At 53.7% G+C, this 17,303-nt stretch overlaps 1 protein-coding gene across 5 annotated transcripts in view; it reads right to left on the bottom strand.

Annotated features, from left to right (window-relative positions):
- The window catches only part of SGSM1 (small G protein signaling modulator 1), a 96,128-nt gene that overhangs the window by 58,336 nt on the left and 20,489 nt on the right, over positions 1-17,303 (bottom strand). For 2 of the 5 annotated variants that reach the window (XM_051835484.2, XM_051835486.2), the window contains exons 3-4: positions 5,179-5,254; positions 2,454-2,616 (exon numbers count right to left, since the gene is read on the bottom strand). In XM_051835484.2, coding sequence (XP_051691444.2) covers positions 2,454-2,616; positions 5,179-5,254 — 239 coding nt within the window. Of the gene's footprint in view, positions 1-2,453; positions 2,617-5,178; positions 8,894-17,303 lie in introns of those variants that run through there. The other 3 variants (XM_051835485.2, XM_051835482.2, XM_051835483.2) reach the window with 3 other exon arrangements.

Raw genomic sequence — 17,303 nt, 5'->3', positions numbered from 1 at the left:
CTCTCACCTGCAGCCTTCCCACGGCTGGTGTTTCTTCCTCCTTTCCCACCCCATCCCTGGGCTGACCCCTTGCTCAGCGTGGGTGGCCCAGCCCTGTGGACAGCCCTCCCAGGCCAGCCAAAGCTGATTCCTGCTCCCTCCACCTGTGGAGACCAAGTGAAACTCCTGCTGAGTGTCTACCAGGTGGCGAGCATGGACCCTCCTCCTGTCTGCGTCTCCAGGGCCTGCACAGGGCCTGCCGTACGGACAAGGCTCAGTGTGTATGTTCATGAACAAGTGCTGGGGCAAGTGTGTGAGTGGTTCTCCCTCACCACCTGGCACAAGCAGCTCTAATTCCTCCATCAGGAAGACTCTCCCCTGTATTATGGAAGTCCATGCTTTAAGAAGACACCTGCAGGGGCCGGCGCTGTGGCGCAGTGGGTTAATCCTCTGCCTGTGGCACCAGCATCCCATATGGGGCCTGGTTATAGTCCTGGCTGCTCCTCTTCCAATCCAGCTCTCTGCTATGGCCTGGGAAAGCAGTGGAAGACGGCCCAAGTGCTTGGGCCCCTGCACCGCGTGGGAGACCCAGAGGAAGCTCCTGGCTCCTGGCTTCGGATTGGCACAGCTCGAGCCATGGCAGTCATTTGCGGAGTGAACCAGTGGAGAGAAGACCTTTCTCTCTGTCTGTCTCTCCCTCTCACTGTCTGTAACTCTATTTCTCAAATAAATAAATAAAATCTTTTTTTTTAAAAAGACACCTGCAAATCCTTGGGAATTTAGCCAATGCACTGGAAGACATCTGAAGACCAGGCGGCTGAGAGGTTGTTCCCCACGGGAGCTGGCAGAGCCAAATCCCAAGCTCTACAGTTCTGGCCAGCAGCCCTGGGGCAGGCAGGTCCTGCGGGCAGGGAAAGGGCTGTTTCTCACACAGCGAAGTAGGAACATCACCCATTGCAGAGACGGCAAACACAGGGCTCGCCTGTCTCTTTCCTTCCCCTGCCCATGACAGACATGACCAATCAATCCACGAGGTTCCTCAGGATGCACAGGCACAGTCTCTGGGCAGCCTCTCGCACCAGCTGAAGTGGAAAGCAACCTGCCATCCCCACCCTGGCCCCGGGTTGGGGGTTTGGCTGTCCAGTCGGGACCCTGGGGCTGGCTCTGGCTGTAGACGCCTGCTCGTCGACTCAGTCCATGAGCCTCCCCAACCAGCCGCCAAGGCGAGCAAGCGGAATCACCCCTGCCCCTCAGTGGGCGCCCCAGAGTGAGACTGAGCCAGAGGCCCCAGCTTCTGGTCCATGCAGAAGAGACCATCTTGCATTTACCACAGGCCGTGGTCACTACTTCTTGGGCCTCTACCAGGTGCCCAATGCTGTCCAGGTGCTGGGCACCTAATGGGGGAATACCGCAATGTGGCTGCCAGCTCACGTGGAGTTCATGGCCAAGGGGGCAGTGGGGCCTCGGCCAAGTAAACAATGAAGTGAGTGGCTGATTACAGACGGTGACGGTCCCTGGAGGAAAACAAACAGTGTGGCACCCCAGGGGAGATGGGGCAGGTGTGGGGCACAGCTGGTGAAGCTACCATGTGCAACACTGCATCTCACACTTAAGTGCCACTTACAGTCCTGGATGTTCTGCTTCTATTTTAATGATTTATTTATTTGAAAGCGTTAGACAGAGAGGAAGAGAGAGAGAGAGGTCTTCCATCCAATGGTTCACTCCCCAAATAGCTGCGATGGCTGGTGCTGGAGGTGTACCAGGCCAAAGCCAGGAGCCAGGAGTTTCATCTGGGTCTCCCATGTGAGTGCAGGAGCCCAAACACTTGAGCCATCCTCCACTGCTTTCCCAGGTGCATTAGCAGGGAGCTGGATCGGAAGTGGAGCAGCCGAGACACAAACCAGTGCCCATATGGGATGCCAGTGTCACTGGTGGCAGCTTAACCATGATGGTGGTCCCACTATTCCACTTCTGACCCAGCTTTCTGCCAGTGTCCCCAGGGTGCAGCAGGTGATGGCTCAAGCACTTGGGCCACTGCTACCTACATGGGAGACCAGGATGGAGTTCTTGGCTCATGATTTTGACAGGTGGATGTAAGATGTGTGTGTGTGTGTGTGTGTGTGTGTGTTAGAGAGAGAGAGAGAGAGAGTTTGTATGTGTGTATATCTCCTTCTGTCACTCTATTTTAAAAAAAATTAAATCTTTTTTAAAAAGAAGGAGAGAAGTTGGAGTAAGGGTTGGAATTCTCTGGCCATGGGAGGTCTGAATGGTGACGAGGAACCAGGAATCGGTGACCAGGACGGCCTGGAGGTGGCCACAGCATGTGCAAAGGCCCTGAGGCGGGAGAGAGTCTGCTGGGTTTCAGGAGCAGAAAGGAGAGTGCCAGGAGGCTCAAGCTCTTGCCGAGCCCGGAGAGGGAAGTGCACTGTCGCCGGGGGGACCGCCCCAGCCTGCACCCCCCACGCCACACTCACGCATTCTCAATCAGCTGCTCCAGGTCCTGCACCTTGCGGCTCAGCTCCTCGGCCGGCGGGAAGCTCCTGCCCACCTTCATGAACAGCGCCGCGATCTTGTTGCTGCGCAGGAAGCCGGCCGCCCGCCGCCGCAGCCCGTGCAGCACACAGGCCTCCACGGCCGCTGCGGGGATGAGGGACCCGGCGGTCAGGGGCTCCGCCCCACCCCCAGGAGCCCCTGCACCGTGTCAGACAGGAAGCACCCTGGAGAGTGGGGACCCCTAGAGTCACAGGACAGCACGGTAGGGAAAAGCACGGACGGTGGCTGTCATTTCTGTCGGAGAGCGAGGGGAGACAGGGCCGCGTGACGGCTGGGCTTCATCACATCATCACTAAAGCTGCTCCTTATGGGGCGGGCTGACACTTAGGGATCCCACTCACTCTCTGCCCTGGCAGGGAACAAAGGAACGTTATCCCCGTCTATCAGACGTGAAGACTGAGGCTCAGCAAGCAAAACTGCGTTTCCCAGGGCCACCCAACCAATGAGTGATGGAGCCAGGACTCAAACTCAGTTCTGAGCCCACATCGTGCCACAACGTCCGTGCTCCTAAAAAGGACTTTTAAAGGGAACACTTTGTCCTAATTTTCCCATTCCTGGTCTCCCTCTGGAGGTTTTGCCCAGCGCTTTTCAGAGAGAGACGTGGACTCTCTCCCTAAGTCACCAATGAGTTTCCCTCGCTGGGCGCCAGCGCGCTCTCCTGAGATGTCTGGCCCCGAGGGAACCATTTCTTACTTCCGGCACTTTCAACAGCCCTGTCTCTTCTTGGTTGTGGTCGTACGCAGCAGACCCGGAGCTCACATTCATACAGCTGTGCGCAGAATCAATGCTTCAGGAAAAGTGAGCGTTTAACAAGAGCTACTCTGTCTTGGGCACCTGCTGGTGTCACGTAACTGCTACCATCTGCCTGGTCTAATGCCCCCTGACAAAAGCCAGAGAGTGAGAGATCTGGCTCTCAGTCAGTGGCCCTTCACAGAACAGCGAGCTCCTGGGGCCAAGGGCTAGGCCAAGGTCATGCCTCAGGTGGGGAGGAAGACTGAAAAGTCTGGAGTCAACTGCTTGTCTTCTCTGAGTTAGCAACAGTTTGGTTTTGAGCCGATGTCTAGATATTGCCAGATCTGCCCGTGGGTTTACAATATTCTGGGTGGGGCTCTCTTACATTTAATACCCAGTGCTTCTCATTTGTTTATATGGAAATGAGTGACTCTGTTCTTCAGGTTTGTGGACGCCGTTCAATGCTTTTCATCAATGGCTCGCAAGGAGCAACAGATAAGAGAGAGCTGCAGGCAATTCTCCAGGCTTCATTCACTGTGGTCAGATTTCTCCCAGCCCAAAGCCATCACCAGAGTGACACAATTACTATCACCTCTTATCACTGTCTATTCGCCTCAGACTTCAAGGGGCAGGTATGCTAGCAAGTCCTGACATGGACATACGTATTATTTTATTTGCAAATAGAAATGTCTAGAAAAACATTTAAATGTTGGAAACATGTAATTCCACGTACATATGTCATACCTAAACATCCATGTGTGTGTATGCACATACACATTGGTATATGCATATATTATATATAAAACACTTGGAACAACTTCGTGGAAAAATGGAATTAAAAGACAAGTTTATTTTGGATTTAAGAAATGCTGAAATCCATGCAGTTTTTTCACAGGACATACTTTTCATCTACTTTTTGAAGACCCCTCCTTTGCATGGATCTCAGTGTTTCTTGCACCACAAATAACTTATTTTTTAAGTCCATTCCCCAAGAACTTTTTAAAGGTTTAAATAAACACATCTCACTTTTGAAAAATCCCACAAGGATGTGGCAGAGGTGGGATTTGAACCCAGGTCTGCTTGGCAGGTCAGCCTCCCCCACCCCAGGTCACAGAGTGAGCTCAGCACATTGTGGGTCCTGGTGGGGTGGCATCCAGCCATCCGCATGGGAGCCGACAGGGCTGGCCAGATCTCCTGGCTCAGGCCTTTCCTTCAAGGCCAAGATCACGGTGGGGAATTTGGGCCTGCCCCTCCTGTGCACGGACAGTTAGGATACAAGCATGCTGCAGGGAGAATGGAACGAATGGCCCACTTCTGCACACTCATGGGCTCTCGGCTGGGTCCTAACTGCAGGCACACAGCACATGTGTGTATAGCCACTGTCACAGCACAGAAAGGAGCTGGCAGCACGGTTACTGCTGGAACCTTCAGAGCAGAGAGGGGTCAAGAAGAGATGTCTGGGTCCCGGCCCGATGGGACCCCACATCCTGAGCCCCAGGCCTGCTCCTTTGCTGAGCCAGCCACACGTGATCCCACGGAAGGTCAGTGTCTCTTAATTCCCTTTTCTGTTTTTAAAAGTCTCCATCTACATGCTCACTCGCTCTTTACTTAGCAATAGCTGCGGGCAGGGCCAGGAAGGGACACAGATCCCATTCCCAAGAGGTGAGGCTACTCCTGGCTTCGGGTGTAAACAGAGCCCCCGGGGAGGGGACAGCCATCCCCACCGCTGTGATCTCTGCAGCCCCGCTCACCGCTCCTCCCCGCTCCTCCCTGGTTCCAAAGCTCCCCTCCCCTGCCTGCCCAGAGTCCCTATGCCATCAGAAAATGGCTTTGGAGCAGCAAAGCCAACCAGGCTGATGTGAGAGCCCTGATTCAAAGACGCCCCATCCGCGAGGGCTCTGGCCGCGGACTCACCGCAGAAGGAGACGATGTGGCTGCTGTCCTCGTGCACAAACTTGCGCGTGACGGCCTCCTCCATGATCTGCTTCACCTGGAAGGCAGAGGCAGCCGGAGGGGGAAGGGCCCGGGGGGCTGTGCCCTCCCTATGAGCCTCTTCTGGTGGCCTGGGACAATCTGCTAATCGCTTCCCTCCCCACTGTCCTCGCCCCTCCACGACAGGTCTTGGGCTCCCACTCGTTATCCGTTCAAGGCTTTCTGCACCGCGGAATGATGCTTTCTTCAGATGCCACACAGAACATTGTCTCCTTCCCCGACCGCATTCCCGGAGGCAGCCCTGCCCTCCCCACCTCCCCATCTCCCCATTCAGCTCCTCAGAGCACCCACCACCCCCTTGTCCTGTGACCGGTTTACTGTCTGCCTCTCCGTTCTAGAAGTTCCACCAGGGCCGAAACTTCATCTGCCTTGTTCATGGCTGGACCACACAGAGCCAGAAACAGCGCCTGCCACACAGCAGGTGCTCAAGAAACTCTTCCCAATGAGCGGATGAATGAATGAAGCAGGTAGATAAGGGAATCCCGGGAGTGTCATGCTAAAAATCAGCCCTGGGGCCGGAGCTGTGGTGCAGTGGGTAAAGCCGCCGCCTGCAGTGCTGGCATCCCATATGGGCGCCTGTTTGAGTGCCAGCTGCTCCGCTTCTGATCCAGCTCTCTGCTATGACCTGTGAAAGCAGCAGAAGATGGCCCAAGTCCTTGGACCCCTGCATCCACGTGGGAGACCTGGAAGAAGCTCCTGGCTCCTGGCTTTAGATCGGCGCAGCACTGGCTGTTGTGGCAACCTGGGGAGTGAACCAGTGGATGGAAGACTGCTCTCTCTCTTTCTCTCTCTCTCTCTCTGCCTCTGCCGCTCTATAGCTCTGCCTTTCAAATAAATCTTTAAAAAAAAATCAGCCCTGAAATGCAGTAGACCTGGTTCAGACCCCTGCCTGGGCACCCACCAAGTGGGTTTGTGATTATATTTAGGGAAGCAGGGGCAAGTGACTCGCCCAGGGAGTCGGCCAGGAGCACAGGCAGAATTCCAGCTGGGGCTGGACCCCCGTGGACTGTGTGCACTCTCTCACCAGACTCATTCGCTCAACCAATACTTCCTGAGGGCTTCCAACATGCAAGGCATGGGGGACAGAGCACACTGGGCAGCCATGCCCTTGCTTGTGCAGTGGACATTGGGGCAGCCTGAACACCCTCCTGCCTTGCTGGATCTCGGCTCCTAATGACCCACAGTCGTCCTGAGATTTGGGCAAAGCGCTTTTCCTCTCTGACCTCAGTTCTCCTACAGTGACACTGAGCAAGTGGAAAGAGCTGATCCTCAAGCCTGTCCCAGGATCCCAGCCTCCAGCCCCAGGGCTCCAACATGGGGGTGAGGGAGCAAAGCCCTGAGCCGCTCCCACCCCAGGCACCTCCACAGCAAATGAACGCACCTGTCTGCAAGTGGGCCCAGTCTCTCCCTTCCTCCTGAAGACAGGACTCAGAGCAGCCCTGGCCACATTCTCGGGAAAAGCACATGGCAGAGCTGGCACACTGCCCTCACCACACACAGCTAAGTCAGCACCATCGCTGTGAACAGCTCCCAACCTCCGGGCTTGGCGAGCTCCAAGCTGGGCTTGGCTGGCAGCCTCTCTAGCGCTACAGGGAGGCTCAGGCAATTGGTCCAATTTTACAGATGTGGAAACTGAGGTTCAAAAGTGGTCCATCCCGGGTCACTCAGCTGGAAAGAAACAGAGCTGGAAGTCAAACTGCAAGCACTGTTCTCACTGTGGCTCTGGCTGCCCTATCCTGGCCCTGTAGCTACTGGCTGTGCTGCCTCAGGCAGATTACATCACCTCTTGGAACCTTAAGCTTTCTCATTGGTTAAAGGACTGGACTGAACATGTGCTGAGCACAGAGCCTGGCGCACCTTGTAGCTGTGATAAATACCAGCCACGTGCCTGGATCCACATCTGCCTCCTCTTACCACCGATCTCCGGCCCTGGCTGGAACAGCATCTGTTCAGGGCATTACATTCTCCTGCCTAGGGCAGGTTTTTTATGCCACTCGGGATGTCCACATTCCTTATGGCAGTTCCTGGGGTTGAATCCCACCTCCACTTCTGATCTGACTCCCTGCGAATGTGCCTGGGAGGTGACAGATTATTGCCCAAATACTTGGGTTCCTACCACCTTTGTGAGAGACCTGGATGGAGTTCCCTAACCCTGGCTGGGGCACTTGAGGAGTAAAGCAGCAGACAGGAGTTGTCTGTCTCTGCATAACTGTCTCTATCTACGTCCTCCCCACTTCCTCTCAAATTAAAAATAATAATAATAATAAATCTTTAAAACATCTGGGCTAGCACTGTGACATAGCTGGTTAAGCTGCTGCCTGCAATGCTGGCATCCAATATGGGCACCAATTTGAGTCCCAGCTGCTCTACTTCTGATCCAGCTCACTGCTAATGTACCTGGGAAAGCAGTGGATGATGGCCCAACTGCTTGGGTGCCTGTACCCAGTGGGAGACAAGAATGAAGCTCCTGGCTTTGGCCTGGCTCAGCCCCAGCCCTTGCAATCATCAGGGGAATAAACCAGTGGATGGATGATCTCTCTCTTTCCTTTTCAAATAAATAAAATAGAATGTTAAAGAAAATCTAGGAGTAAACATAGCCAAGGAAGCCAGAGACTATAAACTCCAAAACACTGTATGAGATACAAATAATTGGATAGGCATCCCCATGTTCATGAACTCGAAGACTCAATATTGTCACAATATTAATAGCATCAAAGCAATTTACAGATTCAATGAAATCCATTGAAATCTATCCTAAAATTCATACAGAATCTCAAGGAACCCTGAATGACCAAGACAATATTGATAAAGAACAAAGTTGGAGAATGCACGCTTCCTGATTTTAAAACTATAGTAAACAGTAATCAAAACAGGGCAGTTCTGAGATATAGACAGACAGACACACACACACACACACACACACACACACACACACCTCACATGTATGATAAAGTGATTTCCAAGAAGGGTGCCAAGACCATTCCTGGAAGAAAAGACAAGTTTTTCAGCAGTGTTGGGGAAACTGGATCCCACCGGATTTGAAAATCAACTCAAAATGGATCAAAGGCCTCACCATGTGCGCGCCAACCATCAAAACCCTAGCAGAAAATATATGGGGGAAGCTTCATGACCTTAGATTTAATAATGACCTTGGGGCCAGCACTGTGGCATAGAGGTAAAGCCTCCGCCTGCTGTGCTGGCATCCCATATGGGTGACGGTTCAAGTCTCAGCTGCTCCACTTTTGATCCCGCTCTCTGCTATGGCCTGGGAAAACAGAAGAAGATGGCCATGTCCTTGGACCCCTGCACCCACATGGGAGACCCAGAAGAGGCTCCTGGCTTCGGACTGGCACAGCTCCAGCCATTGCAGCCAATTGGGGAGTGAACCAGAGGATGGAAGACACCCCCCCTTTCTGCCTCTCCTTCTCTCTCTGTGTAACTCTTTCAAATAAATAAATGAATCTTTTTAAAAAAATGATCTCTTGGACATGACACCAAAAATAGAGGCAACAAAGATAACATAGGGAAGTTGGATGACATAAAAAATTGTTTTAAATTATGCATTAAGTGGAACAAGACACAGAATGAAAAAGGCAACGGGCTGGTGCCGTGGCTCACTAGGCTAATCCTCCACCTTGCAGCGCCAGCACACCGGGTTCTAGTCCCGGTTGGGGTGCTGGATTCTATCCCGGTTGCCCCTCTTCCAGGCCAGCTCTCTGCTGTGGCCAGGAAGTGCAGTGGAGGATGGCCCAAGTACTTGGGCCCTGCACCCCATGGGAGACCAGGAGAAGCACCTGGCTCCTGTCTTTGGATCAGCGCGATGTGCCGGCCGTAGCGCGCCGGCCGCAGCGGCCATTGGAGGGTGAACCAATGGCAAAAAGGAAGAACTTTCTTTTCTTTTCTTTCTTTTCTTTTCTTTTCTTTTTTTTTTTTTTTTTTTGACAGGCAGAGTGGACAGTGAGAGAGAGAGACAGAGAGAAAGGTCTTCCTTTGCCGTTGGTTCACCCTCCAATGGCCGGCGCACCGCGCTGATCCGATGGCAGGAGCCAGGTACTTCTCCTGGTCTCCCATGGGGTGCAGGGCCCAAGCACTTGGGCCATCCTCCACTGCACTCCCTGGCCACAGCAGAGAGCTGGCCTGGAAGAGGGGCAACCGGGACAGAATCCGGCGCCCCGACCGGGACTAGAACCCGGTGTGCCAGCGCCGCAAGGTGGAGGATTAGCCTAGTGAGCTGCGGCGCCGGCCAAAAAAGGAAGACCTTTCTCTCTGTCTCTCTCTCACTGTCCACTCTGCCTGTCAAAAAAAAAAAAAAAAAAAAAGGCAACGGAAGAAGATACTTGCAGGTCATACATCTAACAAGGGGTCCAGGATTGATGAAGAACTCCTACCCTACAACAAAAATCCGATTCCAAAATGAGCAAAGGACTTGAATAGACATTTGTCTGAAGAAATATACAAATGGCCAACAAATACACAAGACACTCAACATGACCATGAGGATGGTGCAAATCAAAACCACCTCACACCTATTAGGATGGTTACTGCTGAAAAGTAGCAAACAGCAGGTGTGGGTAGGAATGTGGAGAAGCTGGGTGTCTTGCACAGCACTGGTGAGAATCTAAAATGGCACAATTGCTATGGTGAACAAGAAATTAAACAGGATTAGCGTGTGACCCAGCAACTCCATCTATGGGTATAAAGCCAAAAGAATTAAAAGCAGGGTCTCCAAATGACACCTGGGCTCTCATGTTCATGACAGCATTAATCACAGTGGTCAAAAGTATAGGGGTAACTCAGGTGTGCACTAGGGAAAGATGTGCAAAATGTGCTCAATCCACACAATGGAATGTGATGCAGCCTTAACAAGGAAGGGAATTCTGGCAGTTGCTACCACGTGGACGAACCTTGAGGAATGATGCAAAGTGAAATCAGCCATTCCCCCAGAAGACGACTGTATGGCTACACTCACACCGGGCGACCAGGGCAGCCACCATCACAGACACAGGACACACAGTGGTGCTTGTCAGGGGTTAGAGTGATACAGAAATGGACAGCTATTGCTCCACGGGCATAAAGTTCCACTTTGCAAGCTAAAGAAATTTCTGGACATTGGCTAACAGTGTGAATGTAGTCGACATTACTGAACTGTACATTTAAAAATGGTTAAGCAGGAAAAATATCCTATGAATTTCTCTGTTTTCCAACTAAAAATGTGCACACATTAGTGTTCATACCAATAAATATTTTTCAGCAAGGAAAAAAGATCTCTCCTCTATTTAGAAGCTTCTCATCTGGCCCCGATTGACTTGGACGCTCCCCTGATCTCCTAAGCCCCTCCTCTACCACTCCTGTCACTCAGGGCACACACACCAGCCTTCCAGCTGCTTGCCCAACTCAGCAGGCACAGCCCCACGTCATGTCCTTTACACAGACTGCTGCCCTTACCTGGAATGCTCGCTCCCTCACATCCACATGGCTCAACTCTTCACCCAGGTCTCACCTTCCCTGATCATCCTATTGAAAACTGCATCCCCTGGGGTTGGCCTGGTGGAACAGAGGGTCAGGCCACCGTCTGTGATGCTGGCATCTTGTATGAGCACTGGTTCAAGTCCTGGCTGCTCTGTTTCCAATCTAGCTCCCTACGAACGTGCCTCAGAAAGCAGCAGATAATGGTGCCTGGGCCCCTGCACCCATGTGGGAGACCTAGATGAAGTTCCAGGCTCCTGGCTTTGGCCTGGCTCAGTCCTGGCCATTGTGACCATTTGGGAATGAACCAGCAGAGGGACAATCAAGCTCAATCTCAATCTTTCTCTCTCCCATCCTCCTCCTCCTCCTCCTCTTCCGTCCGTCCCTCTCTCCCTCCCTCCCTCCCTCTTCCTTCCTGCCAGTCTGGTCTTTAAAAAATTGCATCCCTTGCCCAACACTCAACCTCCCCTTTTCCTCTTTATTTCCTCCACCACACTACATGTTTTGTTTACTTGGCTTTATTCCCTGGCTCTCTAATTTAGTGAGCCTGCATGCTGTGAGGCCAGGAACTCCATGTCACTCACAGCTATGTCATGCATTCTATTCTCAATACCTACAAGTGGGCACAGTGCACAGCAGGCACTCCATAAGTATGAACTGAGTGGACACCCACCTCCTACATATTGCACAAATGCGTGCCTCCTAGGCTGAGGCTGGAATGAGGCAACATGGGTAAAGCACTTGCATAGTGCCTGCTACGTCATATGTGCTCAATAAACGGGGCCTTTTAATACTGACAATGATGCTACAGTTCAGATATAGTGTAAATGTGTCCCCAGAGGCATGTGTGTTGGAGGCTGCGGTGGTGAGCCTGGGAGGTGGTGTGGAACCTTTAAGAGGGGGTTCTTAGGTTAAGTGGGGTGTGTCTTTGGAAGGAGTTCTAGAACCCAGAGGGTCTTCTTAAAGACCTGAGCCCGGCCCCACCCAGCCTCTCTGGCTTCCTGTTTGCTGACCTGATCTCCTCCCACCACTGCCACCTGCAGGAAGTGATGCTCCCAGCAGGGACCTTCAGCAGAGCCAGCACCAACGCCATTTGGACTTTCAGCCTCCAAGACTCTGATCTCGGTCATCTCTCCCCTGCCTCAGGCATTTCACCCTAGAGATGAGAATCGGACTAACACAACGCCAGGGACACCCCTGCCACCCTGGAACGAGTCACCCCTGGTCCAGGCGGCCCACTTGCCTGCTTGTCAGGCACCAGGACGCAGGTGAAGTCAGGGTGAGAAGAACAAACGAAGTAGCCTTAGAGAGGAAACAGGGGCAGTCTGGAGGGTGCAGCCTTGAAACTGAAGAGGGTAGGGGTTACAGATCGAATACAGACAACAACAAATACATTTGTCTCTCGGTACCCGGGGGTCCTGCACCCTTGGGTTCAAGCAACTTCGACAGACAACGTTTGAAAAAAAATCACATCTGCAATGAACAGGCAGACTTTTCCCTAATGTAACAACTGTTTACACTGGATTAGGTACTATCAGTCGCCTAGAGATGACAAAGTATTAGGAGGAGGCAGGAACGGTTCAGATACTGCTTGTGACACCCGTATCCCACGCCTGGGTTCAAGTCCCAGCCTCACTCCTGACTCCACCTTGCTGCGAATGTGGACTCAGAGGCAGCAGGCAATGGTTGAAGTACCTGGGTCCCTGCCACCCAGACGGAGTTCCCAGCTCCTGGCTTTGGTCTGGCCCAGCCCTAGGCATTTGGGGAGTGAACTAGCAGATGGGAGTTGTCTGTCTGCTTCTCAAATAAATAAAAATTTTAAAAGTAGAGTATCAGTGAGGATGTGTGTGGGGTATATGCATAAGTGATGCCATTTTATATGAAGGACTTGGGCATCTGTAGATTTTGGTATGTGCAGGAGTCCCGGAAGCCATCGCCTGGGGGCACCAAATGCAAGGCTCCCTCCCCTTCCCTATCTCACTGTGCAATCACAGCAACTTCAGGTTAACCTCTCCGCACTGATGGAGGAGCACACCGAGCCGCTGAGGGCAGAGGGCACGCCGGGAAACTCCTGGGCCAGGCCTGCCACGGGACTCCAGATTCCAGAGCACAGGAAGAAGGGTCAGTAAGGTTTTTTTTTTTTTTTCCTGTAAAGATCTAGGCAGGGCTGGAGCAACTTTTTCTGCTATGGGTCATTTGGGTATTTATAACATCATTTGTGGGCCACACAAAATTGTCAGTGTCAAAATCAACCTGCTAGAGAGTTATTGAATTTTGAATCCCGATGGCAGATGCCTTGGCAGAGCCAGAGCAAATCATTCTGTGGCAAAAGCAGCCACAGACAACACGTAAATGAATGGATATAGCTGTGTCCCCAATAAAACTTTATTTACAAAAACAAGTGGAGGGACAGATTTGGTCTGCCGGCAGAAGCTTGCAGCTCGAGCCAACGGGAACAGTTCTTCCATTCTGAGCCATGGCCCGGCCCATCTGCTGGGCCAATGCTGACAGGACTGAAAATCCCCACACGGGTAGGCACCCAGCCCTTCCCGGGCCAGCCTGTCTTACACAGGCTGTGGCCCTCCTGCCAATGTCCCGGGGTTCTTCAGAGGTGGCCACCTGCCTGTGGCCCTCTACAGCAGCTCTGCAGCTCTGACGCAGGGGCCCTGCCCCCTGCCTGCTTCCCCACAGTGAGCACGGACACTGCCACACCCCATCTGCTCCATGTCCCCAAAAGGAAGCCGTGCGCTTCCTCCGGACATGTGGCAAATCCTGAGCTTGCTCGCTCTCTCTCTCTCTCTCTCTCTCAGAACTCAGGGAGGGGGCAGGGAAGGCAGCTTGGGAAGCTCTAGCTCTACCAGCAACCAACAGGTGCCCTCCGGGGCTCAGTTTACCTCTAAGACCTGCCCCACCCCCGCTTCTAAGATGCCATCACCTCCTTGGCCGGCTTTCCCTCGTCTTCCCCCTCCCAACCTTGGAAAGCAGGTCCTGCAGCACCCCCTTCCCCTCCATTACAGGCTGAGTTGTCTTCTCCCTGACCCCCAGATTCACAGGTTGGAATCTTTACTCCCTGCCCCTCTGCCTGTGGCTGCACTTGGAGATGACCTTGGCAGAGGTGATTAAGCAGAAACAAGGTCCAGCGGATCCCAGGTAGGGCCCGAGGCTGATACAGCTGCTGGGATGCAGGTGCAGACGGAGGGAGGACCTTCTGAAGACACAGGGTAGACACCACTCATCAGCCAAGGAGGGAGCCGGAAACAGACCCCTCCCTCTCAGTCCTCAAAAGGAGCCAACCGCACCAACACCTTGACCTTGAACCGTGAGACCTCGATGTGTGTCAGTTAAGCCACCCAGGCTGGGGCACCTTGTTCCAGCACCCCTGGGGAACCAATGGAGCCACCATCAGCCTCAGCACCTGCAGCCCTCCCATGAGCCCGGCTCAGGGGCCACTCTTAAATGCACAAAGTCTAGGTTTTCCCTGCTTCATTAACTCCTTGCTCTCTGCTCGGCCCTGTGAGGAACAGGCTGCGTGTTATACCTACTTCTCAGATGATGGAGCTGAGGAACAGGAGATGGAAAAACCTGCCCAAGATCACAGGGTGAATCGGTGGCAGGTGAGGAATCTAAACCCAAGCTCCTGATGCCTACTCTAGAAGCTTTGACCACCGACTGTGTCTGAGCATACTAACAACACACGTGCCCCTTAGTAGCCATGGGCATTGGCTCCAGGACGCTCCATGGATACCAAAATCCCAGGACACTCAAGCCCTATGTGCGATGTGGTGTTGTGTTCACACAGAACTTATGCGAATCCTCCTTTGTACTGGTGACTTCCAACAGTGGAGACACCAGCAGGGCTGTGTAAACAGTTGTCACCCTGTGCTGTTTATGGGGTGATAACCAGGAGCAGCGTCTGTGTGTGTTCGGCACAGACGCCACCAGCAGCAGCCCAACCGCATGCTACATGAGTGAGACATGAGGTGAACAGCGTGGCTCAGAGTGCTGGAGAGACTGAGAGTCTGCGACACAGTGGGAGGGCTCACTGCATCCACATGGATCCAACAGAGTGCTCCGTGTGCAGCCACGTTTTGCTTTTTGGAACTTCCTGGAATTTTTTAATTGCACCAACAAATTCAAGGTCACCCTGCTGAGGCTGAAACCCAGGGCAACCTGACTCCAAGGGAAACGTCTGCCCATCACCACATCCCAGACTCAAGGGTCAGAGCTGCTATCTCATCAAGTCTCCAAACCCCAGGATGCAGTTGGGTAGCCGGGGATGTGTGGGGGGCTGCCCCAAGACAGCAGCAGGTGGAGCCAGAATAAGAGTTCTGGGGGGCTTTTCTGCACCCAGATGCTGCCCCCAAGTCTGTGGGTGATGCGAATGGTACACAGAGCCCGTCTGTACCTCTCTCTCCCGCTCCCTCTCTCTCTGACCCCCCTTCCTCTAGAAGGCCTGAGGACTCATCTCCCTGCAAGTAGGATGGGGTCTGGGGGCTTCTGTGCCACTGCAATACAGGGTGGCAGAAGTTGGCTGTTGGCAACCCCACAGGCAGGTGTCTCCGCTGGGGGAGACAGCAGGAGGGCTTTGGAGTTTCAGGTTGAGGGGAGACGAGTTTGGGGAATAAGGGCCAGGGGACCTGGAGAAGGTGAACAAGGGTGGGTAGGGAGAGGCGCAGAAGGTCTTGAGCCCTTCCTGGCTCCTTGGCTAAGTTCTGCTGATGCAGCCCTGGCTACAACGTCCCACCCTGATTCCATCAGCGCTGCTCGTGAGCAGCTGTGGGCCCTCGGCTGCCAGCCCCTGGGGCACAGGGATGCCTGGGTGCAGGGGCAGCTCCCTTCCAGGTCTCACTTCTTCCCAGGGTGGTCAACACTGCTCCCCTCGGGACTCCCCCAGGGGCTGGCTGAGGCCCCCTGGGACTCCTCTCCTTCTGGCCTCTCCTGCTCCCTTCCCTTCTCCTCCCCTGGTGTTGACCCCAAGCGTCCTGCCTTCTGTCCTCTCCACCCAGACTGATGTGCATGGACACATCACAGCAGCAGGGAAGACAGACCCAATGCAAACACTGCAAACGTCCCGTGAATTTAGCTGGGCAGGAGGCAGAGGCCAGCCCCTCCCATCAGTCCTGGGATGCTGCATGCTGTTACAAAGAGCTGCAGTGCTGTCTGCAAGGGGCTTTGCATCCAAGGCTGGATGATGGAGCAGAAGCAGCACCACCTGGAGCTCCTTAGATGTTTTTGGACCCCTCCCTAAAGTGAATTTGGCAGGTGTTCTCAAGCCCTCTGGGGGTTCTCCAGCAAGCTCAAGTTGACTAGTGAGCTTCAGGGGACGGAAAGGGCTGAGGGAGAGTGCAGCGTGCATGGGAAGGGAAAGGGGACAGTCTGCACACAGTCTCACGTGCAAACCCTCGGTGTGGAGCAGGCTGTGTGCTCACAGCGGTGGCTCCTGAAACAGAGAGGGCAAGACCCTCTCCCGATGTCACACAGCCAGGAGGAGCCCGTGACTCTCTGGCTCCAAACCTCTTCCCCTGGGAACAGTGGGTGGTGGAAGTGCAAATGCAGCACCAAGGGTGGGTGCTGGGACCCCTTCCCAGCCTTACTGGCTCCTAGCTATCGGATGGGAAGTCTTCTCTCGGGAGATAATAGCAGGCCGACAGCCCAAGGCCAGGAGAGGAAATGAAAACGGCTGGTGATGAGCAGCAGGCACAGAAGCTGGAGGCTTGCCTCAGACGAGGACATCATTTAGAAGACAGGAAGCCTCCTGGGGACAGAGCAGACCTGGGGGCAGGGGAACACGACTGGGCAGCCCCGGGAGAAGGACCTGCCATTCAGCTCAACCACTTTCCCCGCCTCCCCGACGTGGACATGGACATGGACCAGGTCTTCCATGGAAGGAGACAGACCCTGAGGTTGTGGGGGGCAGTGGTGGCTGCAAGGCATCTTAGCTCATGGTGCCCTGTGTTTGGGGAGCACACCCGGTTTGGGGAGCACCGAGGGAGGTGGCCACTGGAGTTGGAACACCGTGGAGCCGGGTGAACCTGCACTCACATTCCAGCTGTGTAAGCACAGCCAAGTCCTGCCTCTGCTGCCGCCTCTGAGCAGTGGAACCTGCCACCTTTCAGGACTGCAAGAAGGGATCAGACAGATGCGCCTTGCACACAGTAGGAGCTTTATGGCGAGAATGCTCACTACTCACTCTGTAGAGCACCTGCTGTGTCCCAGGGACTATGTAAGCCCAGTCCCAGGAAGGCAAGTTCCCAGATTATTCCCTTTTACCGGTGGGGACACAAAGGCACAGATGGCACAGGAGGCCTGCCCAAGGTCACCCAGAGGTGGCAGGAGTCAGACCCAGGCCCCTGGTTCTAACAGAGCCCTTGTCTCACAGGCAGAAGCCAGGGACCAAAGGCATTTGTTAACGCCCGCACTGAAAGAGAGAATGTTCACTCAGCACCTACTGCGTGCCAGGCGCTCTGTGGGGAATACAGGCCTCAGGCCTCACAGGACACTATTATTCCCATTTTACAGACCTATAAATGGAGGCCCAGAGAATTTATGCCATTTTCTCGGCATCACACAGCCAAGGAAGG

This window comes from Oryctolagus cuniculus, chromosome 21 (genome assembly GCF_964237555.1).
Source record: "Oryctolagus cuniculus chromosome 21, mOryCun1.1, whole genome shotgun sequence".
NCBI lineage: Eukaryota > Metazoa > Chordata > Mammalia > Lagomorpha > Leporidae > Oryctolagus > Oryctolagus cuniculus.
The sequence above is the reverse complement of the archived record's forward strand: the minus strand, read 5'-3'. Positions and strand labels throughout refer to the sequence as shown.